The sequence below is a fragment of the Polistes canadensis genome, unplaced genomic scaffold, assembly GCF_001313835.1.
Source record: "Polistes canadensis isolate GaletaPanama2010 unplaced genomic scaffold, ASM131383v1 scaffold_12, whole genome shotgun sequence".
In the NCBI taxonomy this organism is placed as follows: Eukaryota; Metazoa; Arthropoda; class Insecta; order Hymenoptera; family Vespidae; genus Polistes; species Polistes canadensis.
The window spans coordinates 979,619-991,584 of NW_014569559.1; the positions used below are offsets into that span (position 1 = coordinate 979,619).

General features: G+C 31.2%; 2 protein-coding genes across 6 annotated transcripts; one reads left to right on the top strand and one right to left on the bottom strand.

Annotated features, from left to right (window-relative positions):
- Positions 1-31: 31 nt before the first annotated feature.
- Positions 32-5,519, bottom strand: LOC106793285 (transketolase-like protein 2). Of its 3 annotated transcripts, XM_014760090.1 has the most exons (9): positions 3,416-3,543; positions 3,229-3,320; positions 2,249-2,394; positions 1,975-2,164; positions 1,664-1,898; positions 1,440-1,583; positions 1,179-1,352; positions 866-1,081; positions 32-726 (listed from the first exon to the last, which is right to left on the bottom strand). In XM_014760090.1, exons 2-9 carry the CDS (start codon positions 3,318-3,320, stop codon positions 61-63), a joined length of 1,863 nt encoding a protein of 620 aa, XP_014615576.1. In that variant the 5' UTR covers positions 3,416-3,543; the 3' UTR covers positions 32-60. The 3 variants fall into 3 exon arrangements, with proteins under 3 accessions (XP_014615576.1, XP_014615573.1, XP_014615574.1); XM_014760087.1 differs by lacking the exons at positions 3,229-3,320; positions 3,416-3,543 and adding an exon at positions 5,245-5,519; XM_014760088.1 differs by lacking the exon at positions 3,416-3,543 and having other exon boundaries at positions 3,229-3,396.
- Positions 5,520-6,177: 658 nt separating this feature from the next.
- Positions 6,178-11,267, top strand: LOC106793280 (signal peptide peptidase-like 3). Of its 3 annotated transcripts, none has more exons than XM_014760081.1 (8): positions 6,178-6,412; positions 6,797-7,001; positions 7,246-7,311; positions 7,408-7,544; positions 7,627-7,931; positions 8,020-8,363; positions 8,502-8,927; positions 9,004-11,267. In XM_014760081.1, exons 4-8 carry the CDS (start codon positions 7,516-7,518, stop codon positions 9,070-9,072), a joined length of 1,173 nt encoding a protein of 390 aa, XP_014615567.1. In that variant the 5' UTR covers positions 6,178-6,412; positions 6,797-7,001; positions 7,246-7,311; positions 7,408-7,515; the 3' UTR covers positions 9,073-11,267. The 3 variants fall into 3 exon arrangements, with proteins under 3 accessions (XP_014615567.1, XP_014615569.1, XP_014615568.1); XM_014760083.1 differs by lacking the exon at positions 6,178-6,412 and adding an exon at positions 6,428-6,595; XM_014760082.1 differs by lacking the exon at positions 6,178-6,412 and adding an exon at positions 6,428-6,548.
- The last annotated feature ends 699 nt before the right edge of the window (positions 11,268-11,966 follow it).

An 11,966-nucleotide genomic window follows, 5' to 3' on the forward strand; every position in this document is an offset into this window, starting at 1 on the left:
ACAAAGATTTTTATTTATTTATACATATATATATATATATATATATATATATATATAAAACTACAACTTCAAAATATCTTGTATCGCAGAAATGATCTTACGAGCACTAATACCATAGTTGTCAATTAAGACATTCGGAGGACCAGATCGTGGTACTTCAGGTACAGCGAGTTTTTTAACAATAATATTACGTTCCAAAGAAACGGCAGAAGTTACCGCTTCTCCTAAACCACCTTCAGCATAATGATCTTCAACGGTTACGATTCTACCACCAGTCTCTTTAGCATTCTTAATAATTGTTTGTGCATCAAGAGGTTTAATAGTGAACGGATCAATCACGCGAACATTTATACCAGTTAACTCGTCTGCTGCTTTTAGTGCTTCATGGATAGTTACTCCAGCACCGATAACAAGAACTTGATCTTTTGCAGTAGATCTCAATACTTTAGCTTTACCAGGGGCAAATGTTTCTTCGTTTTTATAGACAACAGCTGTAGCTGGACGCGAGGTACGAATGAAACAAATGCCTTTCGTATTAGCAGCCAATTCAACGGCACGTTCAGTAGATACAGCATCGCACGGATAAAATACTGTTGATCCAGGTACCGTACGGAACATTGCAATATCCTCCAAACCCATTTGTGATGGTCCATCCTCACCAATGGATACACCACAATGCGAACCAACAAAGTTTACATTCGTCTGAGAAATAGCTCCCATGCGAATCTATACCATTAAAGATGAATAACATTAATGGATTACATAAATCAGATATTTGACAGAATAATAATAATAATAATAATAATAATAATAATAATAATAATAATAATAATAATAATAATAAAAATAATAATGCAACTTTTACCTGATCAAAGGCACGTGTAAAGAATGTAGCAAATGCAGAAACAAAAGCAACAGTTCGATCTCTGCAAGCAGCACCGATGGCAACACCAACAACGTTTTGTTCGGCTATGAAACCTTCGATGAACCTATTTGGATCTACAGTCTTTATTTTCTCAGCAAAAGTAGAATTCTTGGTGTCGCCATCTAAAGCTATTACACGTGGATTATTCTTCGCTAGCTAATGAAAAGAAAAAATCACAAAACAAAATAAAATAAAAATAAACTGTAGGTGTAATTAACCTCTGATATAAATAGACCAATATAAATAGACAAACCTTGGCAAGAGCAGTACCATAAGCTAATCTAGTAGCTACTTGTTCTCCGAGTTTATAACTTGGAGGTGAGGCCAATTTAACATTACTAATGTCTATTACGGGAGCATCGTCCACTAATGGTTTTTGAGGGTGTAATCCCAAAGGACCAGAATTTTTTAAAAGTCCAGTCAAATGCTAAAAATGAAATTAAACATCTAATCAATAAAACGCAAGCGATTATTATCAACGAATATGTCGGTGATAAGACTCAAGATATTATACCTGGGTTATTTCATTAGCTTTAGTACCAAGTGGCTTTCCATGCCAATTCTCTAAATCTTCAATATTAGGAAAATGTTTACCCTTAAATGTTTTAGCCAAAATGGCAGTCGGACGTCCCTTTGTATTTTGTGCTTCATGGAATGCCTAGAAGCAAAATTAATTTATTTATTTAAATATTAAAATTGTATATCGTGAATTTTTTATTTGTAAATTCACTTATATACCTTAGCAAGTTCTTCAACATCATGACCGTCAACGACCAAAGCATTGAAACCAAAAGCTTCAAGTCTTTTACGATAAACTTCCATGTTATGTTGAAGAGAAGTAGGTTCACTTTGTCCCAAACGATTAATATCAAATATAGCGCACAAGTTATCTAATTTATAATAAGAAGAAAAATGCAATGCTTCCCAGATAGAACCCTCTGCTGCTTCTCCATCGCCGATTAAACAGTACACTCTAAGAAAAAAATAAAATTATAAACTTTTGCTAAAGTACACAGCTTAAAAAATAATTAGAATTTTATTATGCATACCGGTAGCTAGCCTTATCAAAATTCTTTCCCACATAAGCCATGCCTGCTGCAACGGAAAGACCTTGACCTAAAGAACCTGTTCCTACATCTATGAAATTGAGCCTTGGAGTAGGATGACCTTCCAAATCACTGTCAAACTTACGCAAGTTCAATAACTCGCTAGCAGGGAATAGACCAGCCTCTGCCCAAGCTATGAAGTACAAAAAATATATTTTTGTAATTTTCTTTCATTCTATTAGATCACATTTTCAGTATCGTCATTATAATATTTTACCTGCATAAAGAATGGGCGCAGCATGGCCTTTGCTAAGTATAAATCTGTCACTACTTGGGTCACGTGGTGCAGATACTTTGTAACGCATCGTATGGAAGAATAGAACAGACATAATTTCTGCCATCGAAGAACATGATGTTGGATGTCTATAATAATAGAAATAAACGTATTATTTCCCTAATTCTATTCTTCCTAATCAAGCAAACAACTAGACAATAAATACATTCCAATTATATAAATTACATAAATAATAAGAAAGGGTAGATAAGAAAGAGTTAAAAAAAAAATTAGAAACTATCAAGGATCTTTATGAGAAGATCATATTTATATCTACAATCAGAAGTTCTTATCAGGGTCAAAGTGCTACTTATCTCACTGGCGTGATGTGTCGGGTCAAATAAAGGACATTAATTAGAGGATTGAAAATGCACATTAGTGTACCTAACACTAATAATAGTAATAATTAAATAATATGATAAAGAATAACGTAATAAAAAATTCATAATCATATGGTGAGCATAACGAATACGAGGTTATGCATAACCTCGAATAAAAATAATTAAACCAAGAAAGAAAAAAGTATATTATAAATAAATCTATAAATCCTTTATAATTGTTACATATGCAATTATGCATAGATTAATATTTTTAGTACTCTCTTAATATTAATAATTATCGTGTTTAATACATACGTGTGAAAAACGACGAAACATATATAACGAACATCATGTGTGGATGCCAATCAATTATTGTTTAAACAAGTATTACGTGTAATAAGAAATACAATTATAAAACAAATAAGAACGTTCTACAATCGAAGGATCTAATATTTATCGATAATTATTAACAAAATGACGTTCTATAAAGGTGCGCGAAAAAAAAACAACGAAACATCGTGAACGATAATTGCAAAAAAGAAAAACTATATTGGTTTACATGTAACATAAAAAATATTGTAATAATTGTAATTAAAAACAAACCCGCTTTTCGATGCCTCAGTCGCTTGTATGGAATGCAAACGAAGTTTAGTTGCTAAGTCCTGTAACTTAGTTACCTCCGTCGAAGATACCATCTTGAATTTTGGAGCGTTAAAAAATTTTAACAAATGTATTCCACAAGAAGTATTGAATAACTAACGGCCGGTAACAGATTCGACGAGTTACATACCTCTGAATTGTAAATTTCCCCTACTATTTCACTTTCCTACCACTGATTATACATTACATTATTCGCTTACGTTAAACTGATCGTTGAACATCCGGTTATTACACGTACCGTTACAACGATTCATGATTTTAACGATTCTATATTTAGTATACACTTCAATATCAATTATTTTCCATTAATTTCCTTTTTTTTTTTTTTACACGTTTTAGTCTAATCATATTTGTGCAACAAATTACCAATTGTTTTTACTCGTCGATTTCATTTTACAGATTTATTGGGATTTAACTTGAAATTATGTTACTACCTAATAAATGTCAAATATCATTAATAAAAATCTATATAAATTTGTAAAAATAATAGTGATTTAAAGACGAAATTAATTATCTTTTTTTTTTACAGTATTCTCTTCGTTTTAATATTAAAAACAATTTATTAGTAAAAGAAAAAGAAAGAAAAAAGAAATTACTAAGCTAATTCGATGACTCGCATTTTCTGTCAAGTTGACTAAAAATGTGAAATTACATTGCTTACGTCGTAACTTCGCTTTTCGTATTTTAACATAAATTTCAATTCTTTTTTTCAATTAAACATTAATATTTTTAAATCGTCTTAATTATATGAGACTATAACGCGTGATTTTTCATTTGCACGAGCATATCCATGTATTATGTATGAATATTACGTAACATATATGCACGAATACACGTGGAAGTGAAATTCCATTGTTACGAAGCATTTCTTTTTACCAAAAAATAATAAACTTATAGAAAAACGAGTTATTTTTTATCGTAAAAATAAAGTAAAACCTTTATTGATGGGAAATGTTAATTACTATGGTAATTACATTCGTTAAATGATTCGTATATGCGCGTGCGCGTGCGCGCGTGTATGTATAATGACATTGTTAACTAACTGGGAGAACACACACGATAATCTGGTGGTTTCTTTGAAACGATGAACATTAAAACGGTTTAAAAGTACGCATAAAAAACACGTTGCATTACATTGAAGTAATGACGTAATGTCTTGACACTGGGGAAAAAATACGTAAATATGATATAAGCTTTACAAGATTATTTTGATCCCGGTGGTCTCGAGAAAAAAAAAACAAAATTATAAATGCAGAAATAAATATTACAAGATTAACTGCATCGAAAATTGGAACCAAATGAAATTTATACAAATAAAATATTTGTTGAACAAAAATTGTCTATCGTATAAAAAAGAAAAAAGATTGTATAAAGAAACCAAAAGAAAAGAAAGTGTTCGTGCGTGTTTGTAGTAATAATGCCGGTAGTATGAAAAAGTTTCTATCTTTGTGACAAAAAAAAACAACACAGAGATTCTCTATTCCAAGAAAATCAAATAATTCGCGATCCTGGAACTCGATATTTCTAGCATTCATTTCTATTATCGACGATATCTGTAAATGTGGCAGTAATTTCTCTTATCATACACATTGTCGTACGATTTCAAAGATGGATGCGCAAACAATTACTCTCTTAGCTCCTATATGTTACAAGGTGATGTTGGTTCGTTTCAATCATTTCTACCGCCCGTCACTTTTAATCCAGAATTGATTTTTCTAACGAGCGAAGGTCATTTTAACGACGACATACATTACTAAGAAGAATAATTTATTGTCGCGATCTTTCACGATGACTTTGTACCTTTTAGGCGCGAAAGTTCCAAAATTTCAAGCATACCATGTGATCGTCGATGAAAAAAAATTAAAAAGAAAAGGTTAACACGTAATCAATAATAAATGATTATTCTTTATAAATAATTCTTCGTTAGAATGCACATTATCAAGTATAAAAAATCCTTACCCAGACTTGCTAGCTTGTGTGGCCTCGATCGAATGAATCCTCAATTTATTAGCGATGTCTTTTAATTCTTGAATAGTTTTAGATTCCGGTTTATGATAACTCGCCATTTTTTCTATTTATTCTGTATTATTTCTCGTTAAAAGAAATTCAATTTATTTCGTAATTAGTGGAAAAGAAGAAGATTGGTTAAACACGACGTGTGCAACAAGTAGAGACCGCGCAAGCACGAGGAAGTAGTAAAACCGTGAACAAAGATAAGAACTCGAACTTCTAACTCGAATTGTCGTAATATATCGAAACTTTCCGCTTTTAATGCAAGCAGATAGCGTCGCGAACGCGTTGTCAAATGCATCATGGCGGCATCATGGCGGCATCATGGCGGCATCAAGGCGGATTTACATACATTTTTATTCAATAACAAAAACTATTATTTTTCTTTGATATTACAATGATTGTTTTAAAAAAAAACCAGTGTATACTTGTGAATAAATTATGTAATTTAATATTTTGTTTACAGATTCGCGTATCTCAAATGTAAAACCACGTGTTGCATATTTGTTTTTTTCCTATCGCCAATCTTCGTATTTCCTGTCTATTATTTATTATTTTTTATACCTTTTAATTAATCGTATATTAAAAAATATAAAAAGAAATCGTAAAAAAGTAAAAATAATAATAAAAAAAATATAACAGAATACAAGAGAAACATAGAAGCAATTTAACATTATAAGAATGCGATTTTAAGATTTTCGAAAGGAAAAGTTTAACAATAGTTAGTTATATATTGCCTAGTTAATTTGTACAATACATACGGACATAATGAAATAAATATATTCTTTTAAAATAAATTTAACTAGATAAATAGTAGGAAAATTGTCAAATTTCTTTGTATTAAATGTAGAGTGAATGCGGATTTCTAGCGAGGTGCGCCTGTCAAGAAACAGCAGTAGTCGCCAGTAGTCGGCAGCATTCACAAATGGTTGACCTGTACAGTTGACTGTGCTGGTTGACCGATCGTGCGATAATAATCGCGCATTTCTCTCTTTACACGGATTGCAAACATTTATACTAACTCGATTGTTAAAATATATTGATCTTATGGGAAGTTAATAATATAAATGAAGGTGACGAATAGAATCGTTGATGGGCCAGGCATCACATCGGCCAGGTGAGAGAGTGAGAGAGCGAGAAAGAGAGAGTAAGAGAGTGAGTGAGAAAGAGAGAGAAACAGAGAGAGAGAGAGAGAGAGAGAGACAGACAGGTGGATGGATTGAAGAAAATCGCCAGTCGAAATACAATCTAGGGTAAGGGAGTAGCAACCTCTTGGGGCCAGGGCCAGTCACGTGACCCCGTATGTTTACCAAAATGGTGAACACTCACCGTTCGTAAATTTGTATTTCGCTGTTATTTGATTGTCATTCCATCTCCAATTATATTGACGTTCGTTAAATCTAACGAGAATAAACATAAATTCGAGTGATATTATCGTTCGTTTCTACATTCAACTTCACAGCTGCCGTTAATTTAACTTTCGATGTCTCTTGACAAATAGATTTTCTTACCTTGTGCACTCGGTGGTGGTTTGGTAACGAGCAGTCGAGGAGTCGTGAGCGAAAGTTTGAAAGTAGAAGAAAGAAACTTGCTGCTATTGTTTCTCCGTATATTAACAAAGCCAAAACTCGTTTCGTGTACTCCGTACTACTACCTGAAAATGATTTTAATTATTAATGCTGATGACAACATTCTCCTGCAACACGGTAAAATGGCTGTCTTATTTATTTTCCCCCCCATTTAATGAATGTTTTTATTTTTAACTTTGCATTGATAACCTTATATTTTTTTTTTTCTTTTTTTAAAAAGTTTCCTTTATTCTTTGCTAATATGTTATATAATTTCAACCAATGGAAATACGTGTATGTAACTTAATCGTGTTCTTTGTTGTTTTTATTTTCCTTTAATCTTTTTACACAATAGCAAAAGAAATAATTTATTTTTCTCTAGGTGGTGACTGAAGTTTCAAGCGGCCTAATTCGCTTTGCCAATAATGTTTAATGTGATGTGCGATAGGTAAATATTTATTGTTCTTTTCAATTTATTAATTCGAATATGACAGATTATGGAAGTGGCAGTATTTTTTGGATTAATTCATGGTTTTCTTTACAGATGATCTCTGATATAGATTAGTGCAAATGGAAAGTACATTAAAAAACGTCTAAATGACACAAAGTGTCTTAGCATAGCGCTGTGTGCTACGGCCAAGCATTGCTAATCATGGCCACGTATCAAGTTGACTATCAGTGGTTAGTTTTCTTCACATGCAAATTACTCTTTATTATCTTACTTTATTAATTTATGCATTCTGACTATATTTATGGTTTTTAGGGCTTACTCTATAATGGATTCATCTAGGATATCCACTTTCCTAATTTCAATTCTACTGATAGTCTATGGCAGTTTCCGATCCTTAAATATGGAACAGGAAGCGAAAGAAAGAGAAAAAGAAAAAGAACGTAATGGGATGTCGAGTACTAGTGGTACTGGAAACACAGGTGGTGCTAATGGAGGAAGAATCCAAACCTTAGATACAATGCATGCTCTCTGTCTACCTCTTGGTGCTTCCATTTCTCTACTCGTCATGTTTTTCTTTTTTGATAGTATGCAAATGCTCTTAGCAATATGTACAGCAAGTAAGTTTACCTATAGTTGTCTTTAAGAACATTTTATTATTGGTCGATAGAACAATAACATAAAAAATATATTTCATTGTATTTCTAGTTATAGCTACAGTTGCTTTGGCATTTCTTCTACTACCCATGTGTCAATATATAATTAGACCCTGCACAGATGGCAATAAAATTTCCTTTGGTATTTGTGGAAGATTTACAGGAGCAGAATTACTTTCATTTTCACTCAGCGTGAGCATAGTATGTATATGGGTACTGACAGGACACTGGTTGCTTATGGATGCAATGGGCATGGGCCTCTGTGTAGCCTTCATCGCATTTGTTCGATTACCAAGTTTAAAAGTATCTACTTTGCTATTAACCGGACTTTTGATTTACGATGTATTCTGGGTCTTCTTTTCGTCCTATATATTTAGTGCAAACGTAATGGTTAAGGTAAATCACGTAAATTGTTCTCTTATCATAATAATCAAACGAGCATGATTTCTATTTAGTCAAAGAATCCTAGACTTCTAAACTTTCAAAATGTTGTCTTTAAAGAGACATAATTTTAGATGTTATTACTTTTCGTAGGTAGCAACTAGACCTGCTGATAATCCAGTAAGTCTTGTCGCCAAAAGATTGCACTTAGGTGGCGTAGCTAGGGAAGCTCCAAAACTTCCTCTACCAGGAAAGCTGATGTTTCCTTCGATGCATCAAGCGGGACATTTCTCGATGTTAGGTCTTGGCGATATCGTTATGCCAGGGCTTTTACTCTGCTTTGTGTTAAGATATGATGCATACAAAAAGAGTCAGCTCTTGCCTGGTGGTTGTGAAACAGGAGTTCCACCCCCACGACACTTTAACCGTATTAGTTATTTCCATTGCTCCTTAATTGGCTATTTTCTTGGTTTACTCACTGCTACTGTAAGCTCTGAGGTGTTCAAAGCTGCACAGCCTGCCTTATTATATCTTGTGCCCTTTACTCTTCTGCCACTACTGACGATGGCTTATCTAAAGGTATATTTTAAGCAGATTACTTTTTATCATTTACATTTACGTATGTATACTTCAGAATTCGGTTATAATTTTTTAGGGAGATTTACGTCGGATGTGGAGCGAACCATTCATATCTCAACAACCTTCTATATACATGGAAGTTTGACAAGAGTCATGGCTCTTGAAAAATAATTACACAAGATTCATTGTCATTGAAAATTTAAAGTTCTGGTCTTTATCGGTATCATTTTAAGTAAGTAAGATTTTCCATACATGACACATTCACGGTTTTTTAATATCCATTAATTCATGAGAAAAGCTGACGACATATTCGACGACTAACCAGAACATTAATGTAGTGCACCTACAAATTTATCTTATATAGAATTAATTTTCACGGACAAAAACGTAACGTTAAGAGTGGAGTACCGGTTATGCACAAGTTGTCTTTCCTTTTTCGTTTTTGTCTCTTTCTATCTTTGTCTTTTTTTATACATTTTTTTATACATTAAAATAAGGCAAAGAAATATTTTTTTTAAATGTATTTTCCGAAATACCAGCCAATACTCGTATTTTGTCAGCATTCTTTATATGTATCTTAAAGTTGTTGGTGTCAAGTATGAGTAGACTACGTGTGGTAGATTAAATTTACAGTAAATAATAAATATTCGAAAATTTCTTAGATATGCTAAACTATAAATGTTATTAATTGGAAGATTGATTTTTATTTGTTTCATATTTTCAATTTTATCGATGTTATTATAATTATTATAATTATTTACTTTTTATTTTTTACGAGAATGTATGTGCAAATTGAAAACATTGAAAAAATTGATCTGGAAATATAAATGAGAAATACTTATTAGTCACTCCACTCTATTGTATTGATGCTTCTTCAGCTGCAAAAATCATTGCGTGTAGAGATTAATTATTTTTTATTTAATATTTATGGAGCATCAGATGAATTGTACGCGCGTAACGTCGAGTTACGATTGAACTAGTATAAAATTTTGTTTAAAAAATTTTAATCGAAAATTCAGTGAATATGTGTGAGTAGGTTGTGACTTTATTTGAGATTAGGTTAGTAATATAGGGAAAAAAAGCAATGTTTATGTAAATATATCATTTTCATAATTTAAAAGAAAAAAAAGGAAAAAAAAAAAATACAACAACAGAAAACTCAGAGTTCCAGTTCGCTTTGGCATTGTGAATAAGCTTGAATTATAGAATTTTCTTTCTTGTTCGTTGAACGATACAGAAATTAAAAAATGTTATTTAATTTAAAAAATTAATCATAATACGAAAATAACATGATTAAAAAGACGAACTGTATATTTGGGTTTTTATTCCGAAGTATACCTAATTTTAAAGAAAAAAATAAATTCTTTGAGATAGCTTCCTAAGCTCTTGCTATGGATAGGATACTTGAAAGACTTTATATATGTTTATTTAAAGACAAGACTGAAAATAATGTGTATAAAAAATCAATTTATCGAGAGATTTTTGAAGAAGAAATTTTCTTTAAACCTTTTTTTTGCCCGCATCAACAATTTATAACATAGTAGGTTGACATAGTGTAATGCTATAATACATAATACTACATTAATGCAGTATAATACGATATAGTATAAAATAGTATAATATAATACACAGTATGCTATGACACAATATAATAAACAGATCAAATCATTCGCGATTTCATACAGATTAAATAATCAGTGTTTATCAATTGAACTTACATTACGTAAAGCAAATGTATATGACATTAACAATTTTATCTTATATTTCCTTAAAACATATATATATATATATGTGTGTGTATATATATATGTTATTATACAATATATTATGTTATTATATATTGTAACAAATGTTGAAAGATTTATTTGTATATCATGATTCTAGAGTTTAATTTTACGTTTTCGAAATAAGTATATAATTTTGCCAAGATTGTTAAAATGCGTTTAAATCAATCGCGTTAATTAAATATACATGATGCGCGTTGCAAGGGTCTCCTGAAAGACAATTGCGAATATCGAAGAACCTTTTTAAACGTAGGTTATTATTATTCGTGCACTTTTGCGTACGATATATCTGCAATATTGATATAACTAATATATCGAGCGGTTTGGCACGCTTCCTTCTGAGCGCACCTCTTTATATTTTTTAAACAGTACTTCCTTACGTTCGTAAAAAAGTAACAGTGGTAGTAAGCGATAAATTATTTTGTACAGTAGCAACGTAAACCAAAAAGTATTTCATTTTCTTCCTCATATGATCGTTATTGCATATGTGGTTTTTAAAATAATAAGAATAGAAGAAAAGGAAGAAAAAAAGAAAGAAAGAAGATGAAAAACTAATGAGAAAAAAGAAGAAGAGGAGGAAAATAAAAAATACGATGGGCGCGTTATTTGTTATTTATGCAAATAAAATAATTAGAAGAAGAAGAAGAAGAAGATACTTTTTAAAAATAGCCTCGCGATGCGAACAAAAAAAAAGCATTGAACAATTATCGAGATATAATCGTGAAGAATTATAATTTCAGTTTAAAGATAAATATACATAATAATATGTATTAGAAATGAAATAATTCTCATTCTCAATCTGCTTCTTTGATGGTGTTTTTAGCGATAGATCCAAAGTGTCTAGTTGTGAAAATATTTTAAATTAAATACACTTTTTGGTACATAAATTATATATATATATATATATATATATATATCATTTTTGCGTAATATTAATCCGACACTTTTCCTGTTTTCTGTTTATCATTATCATCACCATCATCATCATCTACCTGTCCACAGCACAAGCAAATTTTTTCTGTTGTTTTTATCATGATAATATATCATACGTTATCAAAGTATAATGCATCGTCTTCGATCGGGATCGTGTTCTCGATAGATAATAATTTATTTCTCTCTACGAGTATTTTTCGAACTTGATTTTTTTTATACTATATACCGATAGCACTTATATGTGTAATATGATTAAAAGAAAAATAACAGAAAAAAAATCTACATATATATATATATATAAATATAGAGCATAAGTTGAATA